The 25,166-nt window shown below is 40.1% G+C and overlaps 1 protein-coding gene across 1 annotated transcript; it reads right to left on the reverse strand.

Moving 5' to 3' along the window:
• Positions 1-7,944: 7,944 nt before the first annotated feature.
• On the reverse strand, positions 7,945-21,048 carry TMEM86B (transmembrane protein 86B). Its single transcript, XM_075190730.1, has 3 exons — positions 20,998-21,048; positions 13,990-14,248; positions 7,945-8,372 (listed from the first exon to the last, which is right to left on the reverse strand). Exons 1-3 carry the CDS (start codon positions 21,046-21,048, stop codon positions 7,945-7,947), a joined length of 738 nt encoding a protein of 245 aa, XP_075046831.1.
• Between the last annotated feature and the right edge of the window lie 4,118 nt (positions 21,049-25,166).

Here is a 25,166-nt window from a genome sequence, read left to right on the forward strand (position 1 = left end):
GAGCGTCAGCTAAATCTTAGTGGTGGCAGGAATTTAGGTGTAATAGTAAGTGTGATATATAATTTTGGGGTATTTTAGTCATTTACAAACCGTGTGGTTTTGTTTTGATGAACCCTTTAACACCCACACGTCACGCATGACCAAGTGGGTCTTGCCATGACAGGTGTGCTTAACTTGCATGTACATGCCCTTACTGTACTGCACTTGCATATAACCACCCGATCCACCTCCTGAAGTGCAAGGAGCAAGTGTTATAAATGTGCAGCTCAAAATACTAGTGCAATTGCTGCACATTTAACATGCAAAACTATAATGCGGACATATACTTGTGTCACCAAGATAACCTTTGCGGTTTTCTATTGATTCACAAAAGACTTGAGATTTTGACTTAAGCTCATCTAGAAATAGCTTGGTACTCCTTGTTGATAAGAGCCATGGAAGAGTTAGTATAGAATAATTAGAGGTAGAATCAATTATTAAGTACAAAATTATATATGAAAGTTTTCTTAGGGTTGTATTATTTTGTCTTATTTTATGATAGATGGTAGATGTTTAGTAGCAATGTAAAAGAAGTAGGCAAATGTATGTATAGTAATATGCCATGTCTATAAAATGTTTTAAATTTAGTGTTGCATACAGTCATTTAAACCTGCTTCGTTTTATAGGCAAATGTTACTATAATTCGTTTAACAGATCACTCATGATAGGAAATACCACCAAGTCAACCACATAACCCAACAGATGAAGAGATAACTATTGAGTACAAATATAACATAAAACAGGAAGTGGCACATACATTCTATAAATTAAATACTTTTTATTTTATACAAAATGCAAGCTGATGAATATATAAATAATATAAAAAAAAACAAAAAAACAACACACCACTGCCTCTAGCAAAACAATTCCTCAAAATTATACCCCAACACCTTCCATGCAATAAAAGAAGAGGGGTTGGCAATTCTAGTCACCTACCATATCACCTTCAATTTATTAGAATCACAAAAAAGATAAAGGAGGTAGATTCTTGAATTTTATTGGCAAATTGAACAACCTCTTATGTACCCTAGTCAACAGGATCTGGAACCTCAAGCTCATCCCATGACCTGGCAAATGAATGAAATACGTCTACATGACAAACATCTCCTTAAATTATCCCCGCCATCTCCCCTACAACCCTATGGGCTGCTCATAAAGCAGTATTGAGGGACATTTGATAAGCGTGGCCTCTAAAAACATAAACTTTATAAAATAACCTTACTTTCTGTAAAGCTACTAGAGCTTGAATCTAAACATAAAAACAACCCGGACCAGGCATTCTGACTGAATTTAGAAAGGTTAAATATGATCTTAAATCCATTATATTCAAGTAAGACAGCAGCATATTGGAAAAAAAAATCAGATATACTATCCATCCACCTGCACTCAATGTTTAATACGATATTCCCTCTTCCCCAAAGGAGATGTTGGAAACTTGCATTGTTGTTATACATAAAGAGGGAAAATACATACATAATTGTGCTAGTTATAGACCTATCTATGAACAGGGTCAACACATGACATACTATAGATTTGCTCCATATTAGAAACTCTACGAAACTTCCCTTGACACCTGAAAAAGAGTTAGAAATTTATGGCCTTGGCTTAAGAAGTTGACAGAATTAAAGGAAACTTCCTGAGGGGATTACTTGCTCTATAATCAGATCCATCACCACTAATAATGAGCAATGGTATCCCCTCAGACAGGGAAAAGGGCACAAGACAATGCTGCTGTCACGGTTACACTGGAAATGTCGACGTACTCCTGCTAGCAGTTGACGCTACTGAGCAAAGAGACGCAGAGTCTAACATCCCTAAGCAACGTACGTATTGAACAAACTGGGTCAGTACCAGGAGATCAAAGCAAAGCCAAAACTATGATCTAGGTTGCTGAGCTCAAACCAGGAATTGATGAACAAAAGAATAGTCAGGATAGCCGGTAAAACCAAGAAATCATCAAAGCCAGAATCACTAAATTGAAGAATAGTCAGGAACAAGCTAGTCGGCAATGGGGAGTCCAAATGATAGTACAAGGGGCAGATTCAAATGGAACCAGGCACAGGACCTAAAAATGGGACAATACTCTGGCATTGGATCAGTGCCAGAGTCAGGCTTCCACAGGCTGTTCAAAGTTATTTCTGGTGGTCAGTAATGGTGATCAGTGATAGGAAAGAGCGGGGACTGTGCCTAACAGCTGCCCAATGTTGTTTCTAATTTTTCTGGTTACTGAACCACAGTCATTAGATCCTCACAGGATATACATGGGATGAAGATGGGAGATGGCTATTTCAGAATCTCACCATTCGTGGAAAATAATCTGCTAACTCTCACACAACCTAGAAGCTCCGTCCGTAACAACTGTAGAGATACAGTGAGATTTCTGGATACCAAATGAAGTACTCCAAATCAGAGGCCATACTCCATCATGGTTCCCCTCAAGAACAAGAATACTTTCAGTGGCAGCAATGTACACCAAATACAGTATGTGGGGGTATTTATAACATCTATGACCAACTATATCAGGAACATTTCTCTCCACTCTTTTCTAAACTGCAGGCTACTTGGCACTCCCTTAGGATCTCTTGGCTGGGAAGGATCATAGCAGTAAAAATGAAAATTATTTCAAAATGGGCCTTCTAGTAAAAATCCCATACTCAGTGTTAAAATTTGTGTGGAATGTTATACTCCCAAGCACCTTAACGTCAATAATTAGGAAATCCATAACACATGGTGAAAGGGGTTTTCTAAAACCATTGGAAGAAGACGCAGAGAAGTAGACATCGGACGAATATCGCGTTGAAGAGAGAAGAGCTGCCGTCGGGAAGAAAAATCTGACAGGGTAAGAATGAGCACTAGAGTAGGGGATAGGGTCCGGATTCCTCTCCATTAGCTCCCATAAGCAAACACTCTGTAAAAGTGGCTTAAACATTGTATGCATTCAATTAACACATTTTTACTATATCCTCTTTAGCCACACACATTTTGCATTACAGGTGCTTATTGCGGTCCTTTAAGTTTTTACAGACCAGTTTTTTCGATAGGAGTGTAAGGTCCCTAAATGGAGATGTGCCTCACAGGGCGACTAACTCCTAGTACCTCCGAATTTACCACGATCCGCGTGGATGACTGGATCCTACCTCGGTCCCAGATTGGGGAGTTCTCCGGACGCCCGCAGATAACACCTAAGAGGGAAAACAGAGTTAAACCGAGCCTACCAGGTAAGGGCTGTCCGAGAATACGGCAACGAACAAGGACACTCTCAGTCCAAGCCCACTTGCCGCCTCCTCGCTTTTGCTCTTGCCAAGACGCGGGGGACTACAGGCACTTAAGACCAAGACTAGTCCGAGGACTAATCCCGCCTCAAGTACCTCACACACCTGCCGGTGAGGGCCTAACCGAAAGGGGGAATCGAGCCTGATACTCACCGGGACACTCCCACTTCCGATCCGGTTCCCCTGCACCTTCCCGACTCCTGCGGATGACAAGAACACACAGCCTCCCTCTACGCTCTCAGTAAGACTAAGATGGCACCCACAAAACTGGACTGACTACAACAGCGACCCGACCCTAACAACGTTCTAATGGTCGGCAACGCAACTAAGTCAAACCACTATGACTAACTAAGTGTGGTGCACTAACGGAACTGCTCACTTACACACTACGGGGAACACCAGCCGGTGTTCACGGACTAAACCGGAGGGCGGTTCCTAACCCCCTCACCCAGGTCTAACAAAGGAGACTGTCTCCTTACGATGGGGTCACCCACGGACCTTAAGGACCGGCTGCTTCAAGCCCGGCTGAGGCTCAGTGGAACAGCACACTAACCCGCGGGCCGACTGCCGCACGGAACAGCCGATCGAACTGAACCGCCCGACTGCCTGTACTCGGGTATCTCACACGTGTCCCTGCGTCCGGAACCACAGGTCCACCTGCACGGAACCGGCCTTGGGGACCCTCAATCAGAACCACGGCCGCCCCTGTAACTGCCTCAAGGTGTGCTGCACTGCCACCAACTCACTCAGCCACCCCCTCTGGGAACCAGTGTGACCCCGGGGACCTAAGGGACAGGAAAACTACGTGTGTTCTCCCCTGACTATGTGTATGCTGGTAACTACACTTGTCCACACAGCACGGGTTAGCACAGAACAACACAGGAACAAGAGCCCAAGAGCCTACCTTTAATGGGGGCCTGACGTCTTGTCCCTGGACACAAATACGTAGCACACCCAAAATACTGTAATTCAACAATACCCGCCGCACAGACAGAATACAATATACAGTACTTTGTAAGCTACTTACCAGAGCACACCGCTGCTAGCCAACCAGCCGGTTGCTACAGCACCACAGGAGCCTCCACTCTACTGTACCTCCTAACTACGTGTGCTCACCTCACACAGGACCGCGCCTACACTCACGAGGCTCCCACGCCTCTATCTCACCACCTCCAGGGCCTTCTGCCCTTCACACCATGGGCCTCTTGCCCAGTTGCACACAGAGCCTTGTGCTCTGATTAATGGGCCTCAGCCCCCTCTTTACCTCAGGGCTCTGAGCCCACTAACTAGGGCCTTGTGCCCTGCTACCTAGGGGTCCTAGCCCCTGCCTACTGAGGCCTGTGGCCTCCCTAACTGACTGAGGGCCTTGTGCCCATAAAAGCCTATGGGCAATCCGCCCCTAACCAGGCCCAGGTTAGTAATTGATGTACAATTGAATACACATTTCATAAACATGTGAGATTCTTCGCCTGGGACAGCCGTTTCCACCATCATCAACCAAGTTACTTTCTTGTTGAGGAATAGTGCTGAAAGCACATATAGGCCACACTGTCCATGTGTGTTTGCCCTACGCCCTAGTGACTTTTTTGTCCACTTCCTGTATATTACTATTCTTTCTATTGGACTTAGTGTGATCTTTGTCTTTATAGAGAGTGTTCTTTAATTGCTTTCCAGATAATAAATACCTTTAAGCTGCAAATACATCAATCAACAAGTCAAGCGTTCGATATAATGAACTTGGTTACTAGTTAGAAACTTTTGGCAATTTTGCACTCTAGATGCAACAAGGAGGAATACATGCAAAATAAAGAGTTCTATTGTACATATTATGTAAATATAGTATGAGAGAGAGACAAAGGGGTATATATACTATGTTTTTTTAAAACGACACAGTGGGAAGAACGACATACCACAAGATCATGATATTTGTGTATTAATTCAAAATGCAATGCAAAAGGTGAGTAATTGGTGTACAATTGACTGCAAATGTCATCCTGTACAATGAACAGCCAGTTTCTTTAAAAGCCGTCCATTACAGCTCCACAGAGCAGGATATCATATTTGGCTTCCATTAAATGCTCACATCACACCATTTGCGAGTTCAGTGGTGCATAAAACACAGTCAATAGACTATCAAGCAGTGGATAATGGTAATATGGTCAGTTAATCCTCTACCATGGTCTCTACAAATGATGGGTGCACATGTGGCATCAAACTAGCGAACTCTACAGCTTTGAGCGCCTGTTTCTAGCCTGTTTCTAATAGTGACGGGTTCTGGTGTTACTGTAATAACGCGGGGTGCTTTTACCTGACACGGGATGAGTGCAGTCATTCCTTTAGAAGGCAAGATCAATGCTAGGCACTACTTAATGGTGCCGAGTCACCAACCTCACCCAATGTTGCAGCTTCTCTCCTGATGGGAGGGGGGAGCCTTCCAGGATGACCGTTTCCCATCCACAGAGCACCTGTGGCTGATCAATGGTTTGATGACAATGACACTGACATCCATACATAATGGGCTTCTCAGTCACCAGATCTGAACTCAAATAAACATTTATGTGAGATTCTGCGCCTGGGACAGCCGTTTCCGCCACCATCAACCAAACATACCTTGAGTTACTTTCTTGTTGAGGAATCGTGCTGAAAGCACATACAGGTCACATTGTTTATATGTGTTTGCCCTACGCTCTAGTGACTTTTTTGTCCACTTCCTGTATATTACTATTCTTACTATTGGACTTTGTGTGATCTTTGTCTTTAGAGAGAGTGTTCTTTAATTGCTTTCCAGACAATAAATACCTTTATGCTGCAAACACATTTTCAAAAAGTCAAGCGTTCGATATAATGAACTTGGTTACTATATAGAAGCTTTGGGCAATGTTGCACTCTAGAGGCAACAAGGAGGAATACATGTAAAATAAAGAGTTCTATTGTACATATTATGTAAATCTAGTATGAGAGAGACACAAAGGGGTATATATACTATGGTTTTTTTAAAAAGCAACTTTTATTAAAGAAAAAGCCCATTGGGTTTTGTCTTTAATAAAATTACTGTTCGAAGAAAATGACTTCAAAGCATCGGGAATCAACAGTTCTACGGAACCGCAGCATAGTAAATATACCCCAAACTGTTTACATGTTACTTACATTTAGATTTATGTTACCTTCGCTAGCTGTATCTGTATGCCATCATGGATAATAGGTGATATGGTACAGGCTCATTAGGTCTGATTATTGAGAACATCCAGACAGACGGGCCAAGAAAGTACTTTAGGCGTTTCATGCCAGTATTCCAATGTCATTTTTCTTTTCAAGATAAATCTGAATAGTTTAGTATTATTATTCATTATCATTTTGGTAGGCCAGGGGCAAACACAAGATTAGCAGAGGGGGGTTTCCACACCACACCGCCAGTGGGCGTGACCAGCATGCATGGGGGCGTGGCTATAATATTAGACAGTGCTTGACTGCTTTCCAGCTCTTCCTACCCCCATAATATACTTGGGCAATGCTGCATGCACTACTGTTAGGTGCACGCAGCTCTCCCTTTTCAAGCAGAGCCGTGTGAAGCGGGAGCAGGGTCCAGCCATCTCAATTATACAGTGCCCCAGGCTTGGAGGGGTGGAGGGGGTTTCCAGGCACTAGGAAACCCCTCTTCGTTTGCCTATGGTAGGCCTAAAATGTTTTAAAGTGAAAATATCTGTCTTTCATTCCACTACATTACATTAAACTAACTCATATGTTTTTATTAGTTTGTGTAAGCAAACAAGAAGGGCACAGAATTAGTTGTCACCTTAGGCAGGTAGGTAACTAGGTCCACTGAGTATATACCAAAGCAGTAATTAACATTTGTCGATATGAATGGTTTTGAATACAGTACTTGTAGATGCTGAATGCATTTTAATAGCCACAAGGACGATTTCCAGGACCTGTAAAGAATCATATATATAATTCCGCACTGTCCACTATGATAAATTACTCTGATTAACATGGATTTAAAAGGATAATATTATCAAAAATGTTTATTAATAATAATAATAAACTAATATATTGTTTAGCGCACATCTGCATGCATTATGTTTCCCCTCCAAGTCTGTTCTGTGTTGTTATTGCTGTTTTGCAATCTCCACTCTGATTATAGAATATACCATGGAACACTGTAGTTATATGAATATTAAAGTGTCAGTGCAAAAGTCATTACTGTGTGATAGATATCACCATCCTCATCATTTATTTATATAGCGCCAGCAAATTCCGTAGCGCTTTACAATTGGGAACAAACATTAATAAAACAATACTGGGTAATACATACAGACAGAGAGGTAAGAGAACCCTGCTCGCAAGCTTACAATCTATGGGACAAATATGATTGTTGTTGTATATCTAGAAAACATAAAGTAAATATTTATTTAATAACAATAAGACTGAATATAAGCTAACAATCCCAGTTGTGTATTTTAGTCTTTTTGGTCAAGCATTCCTGTTATCTACAATAAAATGTTTTTATTTATCTTAGTGCAGTGCTGACAAGCGTAGGTAAGATGGAATGACATGATACAATGAGCTCTTGCAATGAACCCGCTAGTAGGGAAAAAATAAAACTTTATAACATTTGTAAAGAATCACAAATAGATTATTTAGACTTCCACAGAAAGTCATCTTGGGACTGGCCAGTGACCGAGAGGGCTATCAGCATCTGGGCCCCATAATATGTTGACATGATAATAGCCCGAGAGTTGTTGACAGGGAAGCAGAATTTATCAACTGCCAGCACACAGTCAGAGATCATAAAGAAAATTGATCCCAACGCAGCAGAGACACGTGCCCAGGAGAACTTGTGAGATGCCAAACTGACCCTGGCCAGAGCCCTCCAAGCCATGGTGCCAATCAGCATGGCATATCCCGCCACCATGGAAACAAAAGGTCCACTTAAATAAGGGAAGGTTACAGAGTAAAAGGTGGCACAAAACATAGCAAGGACAATGAAGATTCGCATTTTCAGTGGATAGAAGCCAAAGGCGATTGTGTACATAAGATGGGCCAATCCAAACATGACCATACCTGAAAGAGAGCAAAACATGTTTTATGTAAATAATCCATTGGGCTCACACATTGCATAAACATGACAATATTTGGCATGTAAAAATAGAACAAATAATCTTTTTCTAAGTAGAGTCATTAGAAATAAATAGTCATGTGTTTGATAATAAAACAATACCTACGTATGTGAGGTTAAACAATTTTCTTTAGATTATGTAGAAAATTAATTACATGTTTTCAAACAATTATATTCGCAGTATCACCAGATTTCTAATTTAATAGCTTATGGAATCTTAAAGTCCAAGTCACCCTATGTGAATAGAAAATAAAAGTCACTTCAATGGTTAGTTCTGTCAATTGGATGATGACTCTTAAAACGGAGGGGCCCACAAAATAGCTGTCACAGATTATCATTACTGCATTTAATGTAAGAGATGGGCTTGTTATCAGGTGACACCTGACTGGGCAAGAGCGACAGCCATCCACTCAGGAGTCTGCATTCCCTTACATACACCTATATGACAGACACTCGGTTCTATAGGCCAAGCTGCATACACAAACAACTGCAGTAACTTCTGAATCATTTTATAATGTATCAGAAGTAATTAGTCGGTGTGAGTAATCACTGTACATTCAAATTACATCCATAATCTCAAAATTATTTTAAAATGACTTACTTGTCTTAGAGAAGTTATAAAAATACAACTTTTGGCAGCATACCTCCCACCTGGCTGATTTTGGCATGACAGTTCCTAATCGCGGATCTCAAAAGGGATATTTTTGCGGTCACTTCAACCATACCTTATTAAAGTAGACCAGTCACAAACACACCACTACACATTAAGCAGACATCTGCAAAGACAACATCTGCTATACTTACTGCATGTATTTCTTCTAAATCGCTTTTCGGCCTTTTGGCTAAGATCAGGTGTAGATGTTCATGTATACAGTTGGAGTTAAAGGTGCCCCCTTTATGTGATAGGCCATCACCTGGTTATCTGACCAAGAGGCTGGTTGTCTGAAGTCCACAGTGATATGTGGCCCATGTGGCCTGAGCCAGAAGTGCCTGAAAACACTGGTGATGGAGCAGTCACATGCACAGTGAACTAAGCACCTTTAAGTTTCAGGTGGCACCATTTTTCCATTGCCCTTGCCTTTTGGCTGGGTGCAAGGATCATTTTTATATTTCTGTCCTAAAGGCTGGGTCCTTCATGGCTCTTATTTATTTATTATACACTAGCACCACACTATACAACATTTTTTCCCGTTTTTTTCTATGTTTGTGTGTGGTACATTTTTCTTTTCGATGTTTGGATGTAGACTACTATGGGTGAACCTCTATCCTAGTCATCAGAGGCTTCCTCCTTCTGGGGAGAGCTGAAGAACCAGTTCCACTGGAGAAAGCTTTGGCCTGACTGGGGGAGAAAAGGACCTGGCCAAGCCTTGCAGAGGAGGCCGGCCTGAAAATCCTTGCCTTCTAAGGGACCTTTTGGCTCTGGAGGTTGGGAATGACAAGTGACCCTCCTTAGCTTCAGTGAACGGGGGCCTGAGGACCCTTGTCTATCTCTGGGGCCTTATAGCTCCTTGGGGATGTGGAGAAATGGGGACCTTTCCCATTAGAGAACTGTCCAAAGTCTCAAGCCACCAGCACAGTCTTTGCACCACACCTTGGTCTTCAATACAAAAAAAAAAATCACGTAAAGACATGAGCATTGTAATAATAGACAGTTCAAGTGTTTCCTGGTGTCTAGGGAAATTAAGGAACTCTGTAGAAAGGGGCACATCTTGGCTTGTGACAGACGCATCAGCCTGCATCGTTGTCATTAGGCTTTGAGGATAATTAACAATAAGAATATGTGGGAAATAGGCCCCACATTGAATGCCTTATAATTGGATGGAACACTACAGCCAAAGTTTTAACAGTGTGACTGCATAAGTCCCCCAGTAAAGGCCCTATAATTAGAGGCAGCACTGTGTCTGTAGTGTGGCTAGAGACCTAACTGTGTTATTATTACTCAACTGAAGATTTTCTAGAGATCAGCGGGATAACATGAGAGCCGGGCAAGGAGGAGACAGTGTTATATATTATGGTGTTGAGACATAGGGGTATATTTACTAAACTGCAGGTTTGAAAAAAGTGGAGATGTTCATATAGCAACCAATCAGATTCTAGCTGTCATTATGTAGAATGTACTAAATAAATGATAACTAGAATCTGATTGGTTGCTATAGGCAACATCTCCACTTTATCAAACCCGCAGTTTAGTAAATATAGCCCATAGTGTTGAGTCTAGGAGGTTCTGTAATAAATGATCCTGATTGACAAAGTATAGGGTTAAGTCTTTCCCAGGGGTCAGTACGTTTGATCAGGCTATTTTTATCTGATGTTGGTCATGAGATTTACAAGTTACGTTCTAGTAAGAAATGAGCGGAACAAATTAAATATTTAGAGTTGTGGAGACAGGAGAGCAATGATTGAAAGATAGAACTAGATAAGAAGAAATGTAAGGCAGGTATCCCACCTTCGCCCTATTTTCCTAAGCCCCGTTGTAACTCTGATAACCCAATTATAGGGTAGTGATAGAATTGTGCAAACCAGCGATGTGCTGATGTATTGCTCTTGGAATAGGTTGGAGATGTGAGAGATTGTCAGAGAGTTTCCTGATCCTAGGAAAGATTTAGCAGCATGTTGACAATTTGTTAAAGAGTTGGGAAATACATATGAGCCCACTAGCAAAGATTGGTGTTTGTTATTCAAAGCATGTCTGCCTAGGAGCATTGGTGTTCCGACTTTCAAACAGACTTTGATGATACTTTGGCGGACGCTGTAAATCAGGCTAATAGCAGGAATATCGTTAAGCAATTGTCTGTTGCTTTCCCTGCTGTTTCTGAGTGGCACAAGAGATTTAAAATTAGGCAGAAGGATGGAGAAGGTGCTCTGGAGTATTTTACTAGAGCAATATCAGAGATGGCTAAGTATACAAGGATAGAGACCAACATAGAATCCGGAGTCCAGACATTGGTGCCTAATTGGAGAGGTGTTACATTTGAACACCGACCGAATTACAGCCATCTAGAACATGAAACTACCCCAGAACTAGAAGCAAATCAACACTTTCCTCGATATGTGTTGATTTTGCCAAAACTGGCTTCCAGGAAATTCAATCCTGGTTCTCCCCCTACAGGAGCTAGTCTCCTCTTCAAAACCAGATAAAGTCCAGCACACGGATGAGACTGAACAAGCTTTCGTAGCACTCAAAGAGGCCTTGTCCAGGTCTCCAGCCATAGGCATCCCAAATTACAAAAAGCCATTCAACCTTTACTGCACAGAAACCAATGGTTGTGCAGCAGGAGTCATTACCCAGAAACACTGTAAGCTCCCCATTGGAGCTTACAGTCTAAATTCCCTAACATATACACACAGACAGAGAGAGTCTAGGGTCAATTTAATAACAGCCAATTAGCCTACTAGCATGTTTTTGTAGTGTGGGAGGAAACCATTAACTATAAATATATCACACGGGGTACTATTAACTATAAATACTGTACACCTGGTCATTAGTGCAGCTGGCTGACAACATTACGGACATTTATGATGATACTTTCAAATATGCAAGTGTATAAAACTGAGTAGGTACAACATAGGATAGTGCCAAATTATCTAACTTCATAACTAGTGGATATTACATTACTCTTGAAAAAAAGTTTCATTTTTACATGTTTAGTTTCAAGAAAAAAATTGTAGATGGACTGGAGTTTGTAAATGGGGCGACAAAAGGTATTCCTGTTCCATTAGTCGAATAAATCCAAATGTTACAAGTCGAAAAAGTTTTTTCCCCCTATATATGCGGCTAGTAAGTAATTTTTTTTCTTTCTCTCTATTATTTCTTCCTCGCCACCATTGGACGTCACGTTTATATTTAATCGGAAATGTAAATTTTTGAATCAATATTTTTCCTTTTAATAATGTTGTGATAATTGTTATTATCAGAGGGTGGACTGTTAAAGTGTGTTAAAAGTTTAAAACTGTTCAAAGCTTGATAAAATATGATTGGTAAAATATTGCCTCATAAAGTATATGGATAATTTACTTATCTAATGTAACTGATAGGAATGTGCTCGTTAACACCCCTTCATGATCCTCTATTGTGTTTGTCCTGGACAGTATTTGAATCAGACCTTCTGGCAATCTTAGATAAACAATGCCATGTCTTGTATGTCTCCTGGTCCCATGTTACCCATAAACAGCTACAGCCTTCCCCTTAAGCAATACTAACACAAACTGACCATCTACAGTACACAATTCTCTTTTTCACACCCTGATTATAGCTCAGTCACCCCGTAGTGTCAACAAGCTGCAATTGTTAAAAGCGAAACCCTAGACCAAGTGGCTCCTTGTTATTGTTATTCGACCAGGACTCAACACAGTGTATTCAAAATATTAATACAGGGCAGAAATCTTTTGATCATAGGGTATAAAAACTTTACCTGGGGATGAGCAACAGGTATTCTTGTGAAAACCTCAACACTGACAGTCCTCTGTGCTGCTTGCAAGTCCTTTGGTGCTATTTGTATCTTTGCTATGGTATTTCTTACTTATTTTACTAAAATCTCTATCAACCTTATTTGACCATCTGGACATTGGAATTATTTTACCATTATTTATTTTAATTTATTAGACCAAAGGAGGAAGTAAATGAAAGATGCAATGTGATGGGGGTGCTAATAATGTAAAATTGGGGGTCGTTTGAGAAATAGGCCTATTTGTTAATTCTGAATGTTATTGATTTAATGGAGCTGGATGACCTAGAGCATGGTTTCCCAAACCCAGTCCTCAGGGCTCCCTATCAGTGCAGGTTTTCCATATCTCCTTGCTGCAGCACAGGTGTATTCATTACTGACTGACACATTGTAACAGATCCACAGGTGGTACTAATTATGTCACATGTGATCTGGAAAACCTGCACTGTTAGGGAGCCCTGAGGACTGGGTTTGGGAAACCCTGACCTAGAGTGTTTATTAATTGCCTGGCTTTCCAGAGGCGAATGGTATCGATCTCTTTTCCAAACAGTACCCCAACATTTCAGGCTCCAGCTAAGTAACTAGCAGGTAGTGAAAGCTTTAAGGCCAGGTAAGATGTCCCGATTATTGTAGGAGTGTCTTGTGCACTCAGGACGTTGTCCCAACTATGTATGTATCTCTTCATGCTGCCCAGCTTGTGAAGGGGGAGCGGCATGCACCTTATAGTGCTGCCAATGTGGTAGTAGTTGGAAGATGGCCTAACCCTGTCTATAATCATAGATCGACCCCTTGCATGCTGGTCTATCCCACATCTGGCTGAATCCACACCTACGGGGCAGCAGAGGTGTCCTTCTGATTTGACCCCACCTACTGACAATTTGGCCACACTGACAACTAGGCCACATTCAGTGTATTTTCATGTCCACTTTAAATTCACAAATTGCCCTTGGACAAATGTGGGCTTTACGTGAAACTCATGAACCTGATGGACATTCCTTATATATGATGGTTAAATGGACTAGGATTAAATGACTGTGCTAGACTTAAACTGTGATTGGACTATCAATACCATATATAGCGTAGGCATATTATTTTACCAATTTAATAAAGCTCTTACCTATGAGAAAATATTCAGGCCAAACCAAGCAGATATCACCAGCTGCGGAAAAGAGTAGCCCCAGAAAGATCTTCTTAGCATAAGGGCTGAGTTGACCCATCCCAATGGAATGAACGACAAGGAAAAACCCCAGACTGAGAATGGGCAGACACTTAATCAAAGCATTGTACCAGTCTGGCTGAGAGAGGGGGATCCACAGCACATAATAATTGCATACGCTCATCAGAAAGGGTAACAGCTTCGGCACAGTGTTCCTTACCTAGACAGAAAAGAAACGTTTATACACTTTTATTGTGTCTCGATGTTATCTGGTAGTTCTATATTTTTTTAACCGAGAATTAATCATATAGATAAATACAATAATGTCTTCAAGTCACCTACACAGGACAAAAGGGTTAGAGTGGTAACAATATTAATCACAAACGTAAACAGTGTCAGGAACAAATATGTGGATATGTAATAATAAATCTATTTTATTAAATTTGAAAATGTATCTTAACCTTAAAGACGTTTGTTTGCTAAGTTAATTGTTTTATTTCTTTAAGTTCATTTTTGTGCCTCTCCTTTTCCACTATTTCCCCATTATTAACAGTTAGTTAACTTGCTGTTGTTTCAAAGTAGCACCCCCAGATAGCCAATAGAATCACCACCACGTTGGAATGGGAGGGAGGTATTAGCAGGAGGACCAATCAGAAGCCGCAATCCCCATGACATCACTGAGACTGCAGTTTTTTTGGACCCTCCGCTCACACCCCTCTCCGCAGTGTCACACAGTCCCGGTTTTTGGCTGGAGCTGTGAGACGATCCATGGAGCACTAAGAAACATTATTGCCTCAAGCATACCCTGGGGCTCTGGTGAATTACAGCCTGGGTAGATTGGGGAGTGGTGCTTTATATAGTAGCTAGCACATCACTATTTTATTAATATTACATGCGCAGTACAACAAAGCTCTGCATTTATACATCAAGCCTACACAATGGAGTAATATTCCAACTTAAATAATTGAAATTAAAGGAGAAACTGATTACAGAACTAGCAGGTACTTACTGGAATTACATTTTTCTATTATATGTAAGGAACATAGAATGATGAGAGTAAGGCTGGTTACAAACTGCAGAAAATTTCACCCGAAGCGTGGTAAATATAATGTTTTATTGTAATCTATGTATTATATGCTGCATGCTAAAAATTAAGAGGCTCTCAAAAGCCCTCATATATATTTAGAGAGAGATATATAATTTATTTTATTGAAGGTGTGCACATTATATATATATATTTCACCCCTGATGAGGTGCTGGGCACGAAACACGTAGGGTGGTCTTGCTACAACTTTTATTATCCTATTTCGCTGGTTGGTCTGGACCTGTGACGGCGCTTTTTGTGACAATACAGATAAGCTCTATTTTTTTTATTATTTTAAGTGTTTTGAACACTCACAATAATAAATATATATATATATATATTAGAATTATTTTGTATTGTGAGATATAGGGGGTGATTCAATTAGACGCGATGTTCCTTTAGGAACGTCCACGAGACACCTTGCGCTGGAGATTCCTACTGTAAGTGCCGGCAACGTGCGCAGCACAATGTCCGCGTGCCACATCGCCAGCAATTGTATCTCCCCCGTTTTGTTACTTTATGAATAAATTAGTTTGGAGTATAAAATTGTATGTCATTTTGTCTCATTATCATTATTGAATTTATGTATAAGGTTTTTGAGTGCCTCTTAATGTTTATTGTGTATTTGTCTCTGTATGGGGTTACAGAGCCCTAGAGGCAGCCATTTCTCTTATACAGTTGTGTTTCATTTGTCTGACCCTTTCCAAACATATAGATATCTGTGATTATTTTTATCACACATATTTGCTTGTTATATAATTATATACTGCGTGATCTGTGTTCACTTATTAATTTCCATATTTCATGTACCTATACAACAGGTACCAACATTCCAGGATCCATATAATAAACCAGTATCAGGTAGGTGAGAGCAACAACGTTTTAATACATAACGGGGGGAATTTAATTGCTGGCGATGTGGCGCAAACATCGCGACACACACATTGCCCCCAATTACAGTGGAAATCTACGCTCATTTTTCCTTACACCCATAGAAAAATGAGTGGAGATTTCTGACAAAATCTGCACCGCAAAGTGTCTCACGGATGTTCCGGAGACACTTTGCGGCTAATTGAATTCCCCCCCGTAATGTTATGTGTACAAAGGTGCAGCCAGAGCCCATGTAGACCATGCCCCGCACATTCCTTCTCCTGCTATGTGGGAAGGGGGAAGGGGGGGCAGAAATTTGCTGTACCGGGGCCCCAAATTCCTCTTGGCGGCCCTAGATCTAACCTTCACCCAAGTCCTAAGGATAAGTATTACTTTTCATGCTATCATTAAACACATCCATCCACAGTTTAGGGCAGTTGTAGATTGCTGTACGTTTCCTGCAATGCTTACTTGTTAAAAACTGCAGCAAATTGTTTGCCTGCACCTACATGCTTGGGTCTCTCATTAGGAGAGAGTTTGACGTTTGACATGTGTATATATATATATATATATATATATATATATATATATATATAAATATATATGTATACGTACGTTTAATATATATATATGTATATATATATATATATATATATATATATATATATATATACACACACGTTCACATTAAGGTTGCTAGCCAATATTTTTTGCTTGCTGCTCTTATTAATGTGTTCGTGAGAGAACGAAAGAGGATAAAACTAAGAGGAACTAGATTTATAGGAACTGTTAGTAAGAACCATCTTTTTATTAAATAGTTACAGTAATACTAACACATAATGCTTGCTTATATCCTGTTGTACTTCCTCTTTATGCATCTTACATTACTATTTCATTAGAGTACAGTTTCTTACAGCCTCCGTTTCCTTGTCTGTTTTTATTTGATTGATTGATTGAAACAATTTAATTATGCCTTTGCAATCACCACATTCATTGTTACACTATGCATATTGGCTGTATATATTAATGAACAGGGCTATAAAATAAACTGCATGTGTCCTGTACTTGGCCAGCATTATAGTTTAAAAAGAGAGCAATTGGTTTAAAAAAAATGTTTCATTGTATAGTGTAATAAAGAAAAATACACTTTTGAAACATTTAAATTCATACAGTAGGATACATATGCTTGGAGAGGCAGAATGGACGTGGCAAGCATACAGTAAGGGCGTGTTCACGTAATTGCAACTGAAGTAGACCTGGACACAGACCAGATACACACTTAGGGAGGGGGGTTTCCAGTTGCCCAGAAACCCTCTTTGTGCTTGAATCATACTGAAAAAGTTGTTAGAAAACACAGGCATCGCTGAACGCATCAGAGAATTACCCAGAACAAGGAGTCTCCACTCTGCTCTGTTCCTCCCAGTCGCAGCAAATACAGCATTCTAGTGTGAAACTACTTGGACTGGGAGCAAGGCAGAGTGGAGGCTTCTCATTGGGTGTAACTCACAGTGGAGGCTTCTCATTGGGTGTAACTCACAGTGGAGGCTTCTCATTGGGTGTAACTCACACATTTTTCATTCCAATGCCTGCCTATTGGAATGAAAAATGTTTTCATTCCAATAGGCAGGCATTGTACAGTGATAGACTAGTCGTAAGCCTATCACCTTACAGTTAGTGCTGCTTCTTCAAACTCCCAGGTCTGAAAGAACCTCCCACCTCTCTTGCACAGTGTGAGGGGGGATAGAAAGCTGAATACCACCCCTCTTATCTCAGCATGTTACCCCTATACCTGCCATGACAGCACCTGCACCTATAGCATGGGACTGCATATTACAGAAGCTGCAGGGTAAGTCTTAATTGTTTAAATTAATTAATTAATGCAATATTAAGTGGGTGAGAAATGTAGCACTGGCAGGTTTAACATTAATTTTGCGCTATTTAAATTAATTTGATGGAATTAATATTTAGTTGTCATTATCAGGAATAATATATTAATTTTGAGTGGTTTAAATTCATGTGGGCTGGGTTAAAATGAATACTGGGTTTACATTTGGATTGTTCAGTCATTATCAAGGGTTTTATTTTAAATACAAGGCTTTTCTATTTATGGGATTGGTTAAAATTCAACCTTGGGGGTATTATTAGTGTTTGCAAATAAAGTAACTTTTTTTTTTATTATTGTTTAAAAAAATATGTGGGAAAAACTGCAAAAAGTTAGTTGCTACTGATTGCAGATTACACTCTCTATCTGATTAAATCATAAGTGTAGCTGTTATATAATATGCCGCGACTGTCTAGTAGCATTACTTAATTGATATTCCCATTTGGACTGTGGTAGGAAAGAATTATTTAATTAGTATTTTGTATTTAATTCTATTTTATATGGTAAATGCAACTTTCGCATTTATTAATAACTATCAAAACCATTCCCGCTTATGTTTGACACTACATTACTTTATTATATTGTGTGCAAATAGGGTAAAGCCCTACTTGGAGTCAGCCGAGGGCCATGATCACAGCAGGGAGCCTGGGGTAATTTGGGGTTTGCAATGGTTTAGGGTTGTCAACCAAACAGGTAAGCGGGAAATAGCGCAAGACTAGAAGGTGGATGGGGCCAAGTGAGAGGTTTGGAGGTGAGTTATCGCATGTCCAGTAGGTGCTGGGCAGATACATAAGCAATTGGCGTGGTCACCTGCCCCTGTTTCCAAATGATTATGCGGAAGCAATTGAGAACTGGTGCTGCCAGGTATCAGCAGGAGCTGTAAGGTGGAAAGAGTTATGACTGAGAAAATGAAGGCAGGATGGGAGACGGCTATAGAGGTGGGGAAACTAGTTTTACAAATAGAAGTCCAGAGTAGCTGTTGTCATAGTTGTTGAATGCAGACAAGGAGGTGAAATCACAAGCCTTGTCGGGGTCAGCAGGAGTGGCTTCTGCCACCAAAACGGGCTGGGTGAGTCAGAGAGGGTAACAGTAGCTGGTTCGTGTTAGGAGAGAAAAGGGGGGAGTCTACCATATTATTGGTAACCCCAGTGAGACAGTCCTGGATTGCCATAGAGGAGGAGTAAGTAGTGAAAATGGGGTGCAATGCGCACCTAATGATGGGCCTGTTTCATGTGGGGTACCCGGGGAGTGTAACACTGGAAGAGGTTGAAAGGCCAAAAGTCATTAACTAGAGAAAAGGCAAAAAACAGGCTTGGATTACAGATGAGAACATTTATGCCATTTTACAGTGGAGTGCTAGTGCTGGGGCAATTAGACCTCTATAGCCATCAAGGAGGCTTCACTTAGGCAAATATATATATATTGTGGCAATTGGGATACTTTGCCACCTTCTAGTGGAGGGAAGAGTGATGGTTTCCCTGGGAGACCACAGCCTATAGGTACAGAGAGGGTTAAATCTACATGAACACACACAGCACAGGAGACCAGGTGAGGCACCTGGGTCTAAGCAATCAAAGAATCAGCTAGAGCAGTGCTGCGGAGGAGGCAGAAATAGCTATCTTGTGTTGCTGGTGGAAGACTGCTGCCAAAAAGTGGCCAGTGACCCTGCCCTTTTGGAGCTTACAGTCTAAATCCCCTAACACACACATACCGAGAGAGACTAATTAATAGCAAATTAATAGCAGCCAATTCACCTACCAGTATGTTTTTGAATTGTGGGAGGAAACCGAAGCACCCAGAGGAAACCCACGCAAACACGGGGAGAACATATAAACTCCACACCATTAAGGCCATGGTCGGGAATTGAACTCATGACCCCAGTGCTGTGAGGCAGAAGTGCTAACCACTGAGCCACCGGATGGTGGTCCTTTAGTGGTTCTCGGCCCTGATTTGGATTTATCACCAGGATGGGAGTCGTCAGGTGGACGGTTGATGGACCCTGTTAACATGACCCTTGGATTGTGGATTATCCGGTATGGTATATGTGCCCCCTATGATTTAAAATTGGATATTTTAAATAAAAGGCTGTGGACATTTTCTACGTACTAACTGGTGTTGTATCTATTATTCTATGTCTGATGTTTGTCTTTTTGTGAATGGAGAGGTAGATAGTATCCCTGTCTAAAGCCATGTGAGTTTCACATTTACTACCAAAACTGTCAAGCCACGTCTCTACACTCTCTCTACACTATCCCTACCTTTTCTCCACGCTACGATGGGGCATACATATACACACTTGTTACTCCTGAAATAAACCTAATACATATGCTAAAGATGTACAGATGGACACAGCTTGAGATGCTTCCAACTGAACATATGCACATAAATGCGCCTCTTCATGCATGCGACGCACATGCATCTAACTCTACATGCGCCCCATAGCGTACAGCTCTAATCTATAAAGGGTTATATAGTAAAGGGACAAACTCCATGTATAGTTTGTCTATATAGAGTAAAACACAGGTTCCACCCGAATGTGTTATATAATTCATTTTCAAAAATGTTCCACGTAAGTATACATAAAATACAGCTATGTATGAGGTCAACAATTATGGTCTTTAGTGTATAAATGTTCTTATGTGCTAATGGTAAACTGCAGTTTCTAAAGTTGGGAAAATCACTGACCACAATATAATCGTGAATTTCATACAAAAGTTGATAAAAGACTGCTGTATAAAAATAAATGTTGCTAGTTTTCATATTTATACCACAACGTAATATTCAACAAACGTTCCTGTTACAAAGTTTTCTGTAGAATAATAATCTAAGTATTTTCTTCCCAAAATATTATTGTGGACTGAACTATCACATAATACTGCATTTAATTTGTGTTGTGGAAGCTACAACTTTACTGTCAATATATGGAAAGTTTTACATAACTGCAGATGTCTTTCCCATTTAGAATTGTATGGTATAGTCACTATTATTTTGTATTTATTATTAGTAATGTAGTTAATAAGTAAGTCGGAATTCACAGTCAGCAAAAAAATCGCAACTTTCTCCACCTGAGGATTACTGTTTCAAAGCTAAACACACCCTTTAATCCCCAGCTACCAATATTAGTGACACTTACAGTAGCCTGGGATCTTTTCTTATTTCTTGAGCTTGTCTCTAGAATGTCCATGTTTCCTAGATGTTATACTGCAGATCACCAAATAAAGCCTGATTGAGGGATTCCCTTCTGTGGAATTGAAGAATGAATTAAGCCAATCTGCGCACACATACTGAGCCTGTTATACTTTAACCTGTAATCTGGTAGCCTGGACTTTTAACTTATCCAAAGAGTATCCTTACTGATAGTGGGGTGTCCGTGCATCATCTGGGCAAAGGGCAACAGTAATGACATATAAAACATTTATTATCTTGTGTAAATAGTATGCAGTCAAGTGCATTAATGTTATCTAAATACGGAAAAATAAATCAGGGTATGTACGTGGAGACTACAATCAGGGTAACGGATACTCTGATAATTCGGCTATTTGGAACACTTGGGGGAATGAGCATTATATTTCGTAGATCCGGATATTTACTATATTTACAAGATTTTGGAGTATTGTGACTCAGGCATAATAATTACTGAGCATAGTATGAATGTTTATGCACTCACATAAACCACTCATAACACTCGGAAGTAGAAGTCATTTTGATCACTTTACACAGCCACAGTTCATTGGAGATAGCAAAATATTGTTGTCAAGGATTCCCGGCTTTAGCAGAGTTTTCCTTTTTAATTTACTAGCTGAATTTTTTTTTATGTCTATGATGCCCATTTGAGCTCATTTGAACAAACCCGTATGCTGAATTTGAGCTCACTTTGCAATGAATGGGTGTGGTCAGTGGCGGGACTACCTGCAGGTGCGGTACACCTGGGCCCACATCTCGCTAGTTCCGCCTCTGGTTGTGGTTCATGCCTTTCTATGGCCTAGTAGTTTATAACACACATTGGTGGTTTACACCTTTTTGTGTGGATGTATTGTTGCCCATTTTTGGAAATAAACAATGGTTTACAGTCCTGTGGTTCTTGGTAAAAATGTTTTGTAATAATATATATATTTTTTATATTCTTAAAAAGAATTTGAGAGTTTTTGCCCCATCCTTTGCACTATTATGACCTCTCGCAGGATGAATCTGGAAGGAGGAAGGCCAAAGATGGATATAGTTATGTTACTCAAAATACTCATAGGTAAACAAGCGCAGGGTGAAATAACTAACACAGCTACTGATTGGAAAGTCTTAATACCAAAGTTAGGTGGAATTATCATTTAAAGGTAATGCATAAATAGAATCTGAAATATAAAAATGTGTAATCTACATTGTGTCTGTTGCCAATATCCATGACACATTATACCACATTGCTGTTAAAAGTATTATAAAAGATTTCTGCTTCTTAAAAGCATAATAGTTCATCTGATTGTTGTAAATATTTTTAGCAAACTATATAATTGAGCTATTAAGTCCACAGATTATAAGGACCTTAAAACCACAAAGTTAAATTTCATAATAATAATGAAATAAATATACGCGCTCAAATGAGCTCGACACAGGTTACTAAAAAGTGACAATAAAAGTTAAAGAAATAATCAAGAGCTATCAATCTCTCACACAACACAACGTGAATAAAGTGACATATGAAATTAATTATACTTAATTTCATATCGATGTAAAAATTCAATCTTCAGAAATCATATCAGAGGGAAAAAATACAATAATGGTGCAATATTGTAAAGCCAAACAAATAGTGTTCAATTTAAGTCCATAAAGGGGCAGATTCAATTCTTAAAATATCCACGCAAAGTGGCTCAGGAACGGTCACAGGACACCTCATGCGCATATTTTAAGACTTTTTTTTTACAGAAGTAACGCTCATTTTTGATCGAGACAATTTAATCTGCCTCAAAGTGTCTTGTGGTTGAAACTTTCAATAAAGTTTTGACCCCCCTCTTGTGGATAGACTTACAAGATGATTGCTTGAGTTTTTGCATACAATCAATAATTCCTATGTGTCATCTTTTAAACAGGTGTCCCCTGTGGATATAGAACTTACTAGAGATATTTTTTAGATTCAACTCTTGGTATCTTTGGGATACCAAAGATTTGAAGTAGAACTTCGATTGTGAGTTGGGGTTCTATCATTAAATCATCGTGGTGTTGATGTATAAAAATTCAAAAGAGAAACAAAAGAATAATCTAGTGCCATATATTTAGAATGATAATCAAGAGCTTTTATTATACTAAGAAAAATAACTCACAGAAACAAATAAACAATCATGGATAGCAAAAAAAAAAGAAGAGTGCAGGTGCTCCTACCAAAAAGATGAGAAGGACAATCACAGAGTGTGCAGATCTTTCACAAAATCCCGGGACTGGATATTGGATAAACACTGGACAAAGCTTTAAATCAAGATGTTACAATGAAGGTAGATTACTTTACCACCTGTGATCACACTCGGTTATCATCACCCAACGCGTTTCGACCATCAAAGTGGTCTTTTTCAAGGTAGGTGACAGCCAAGTGTATATAAAGTGTATTTATGGTGTCAGTATCCTAGTCACAGAGATCAATTAGAAACAAATCTTTTTGCCAAAAAGGGAAAGAATCAAATCACTAATTATATCTTACTTCATGGGGTAAATGTATGAAGCTCCGGCTTCTTCAACACCCGCGAGTTCGGCGTCTTCAGCGCTTAAATTTAAAGCGGCGCTGCCATGTAAAGGGAAACTTTCCTTTACAAGGCAGCGCCGCTTTAAATTTAAGCGCTGAAGACGCCGAACTCGCGGGTGTTGAAGAACCCGGAGCTTCATACATTTACCCCCATATCTTTGTTTTAAGCAGCAATATGATGGTAGTTTTGACTATATGAACAATAAAAAAAGATTAATAATAATTTCATTAAAAAAATCATATAGTACAATACGTGTACATCAATTCAACAAAAAAAAAGCTTAAAAAAAGAAAACTCCAAAATGATCACCAATGAAACAAAGGAATGTCTTCTCTTTCCTCTGTAACTTTACAACCGGTCTTAAGTCGCTTTGAATGGTAAGAATATCAACACATGTGAATGACAATAGATTACATGCGACCATATGTAGACATCCGAATCAATTGATAACATGATTGAGAACGGTGGAAAAGGTGGAAATGAAGTTTGTTCTGCAGTATGTTTATTCTTATCTCCATAGGCAAACCGAGGGGGGATTTCCTAGTGCCTGGAAACCACCCGCCCCTCCCAGCCTGGGGTACTGTATGCTTGAGGTGGCTGGACCCTGCCCTGGAACAAGTCACTTTGCAGATTGTGTGCAGATCGTTTCTGTCTGCACTGTTCACAGCCATCACTCCCCAACAAGTATTGAAAGCAACAAGAACAGGTAGGAGTGAGCAGAACAGTCTGTCTACTGTTCTGACACACTCAATCAGGACTTTGTACTGATTATAGGGACAGCTGGGAGGTATGTCCTGCTTCACACAGCTCTGCTCGAAAAGTGAGAGCTGTGTGCCCCTAACAGTAGTACACGCAGCATTGCCCGTGTATATGATGGGGATAGGAAGAGTTGGAGAGCAGCCAAGGACCGTCTAAAATTATAGCCACACCCCGAAGCATACTGGCCACGCCCACTGGCGGTGTGGCATGGAAACCCCTCTCTATAAATCCTGTGTTTGCCCCTGATAGGTGGAAATGGTCTAGGACAGCTTTGCAAATCTGACAATAGCAGCTACACTTCTTAACACACAGGCATCCTCTGTGCAGAAACCAATCCTCTCTGTAGTGTCCTTATGCAATTATATCACCATTACTGACTACTAATACATCAAGCCAGGGTAATACAAATGGCTTCAATGTGTAGCACAACTTTTTTTTTTTGTGTGTGTGTCAGACATAATGTACAATTATTCATACTCTGTTGTCTCAGTGTAGTCTTGTGCCATTCAGAATTGTAACCATTTCTGTTTCGTATCTCAAAAATTATTTTACTGTAGTACATTACAATAGGTTTTTAATGTTAGGATTCCATAACATGAGTAGTGTGTACAATGATAAACTTTACAGCACATTTGGGTGCAAATTCAATTCTAAAAATAAATAAATCGCTGCTTAGTGTCCCGGAACGGCCGCGACACACCACGCAGCGGGGTTTTTTTTGTGAAAGTACCACTGACTTTTACTCGCGCCCTATAGAGACACGACGAAAAGTCAGCAGTACTTTTTACCGTAATGCCAGAAAAAAGCGCAGCCGCAATGT

Source organism: Mixophyes fleayi, chromosome 11 (genome assembly GCF_038048845.1).
Source record: "Mixophyes fleayi isolate aMixFle1 chromosome 11, aMixFle1.hap1, whole genome shotgun sequence".
NCBI classification, from domain to species: Eukaryota; Metazoa; Chordata; class Amphibia; order Anura; family Limnodynastidae; genus Mixophyes; species Mixophyes fleayi.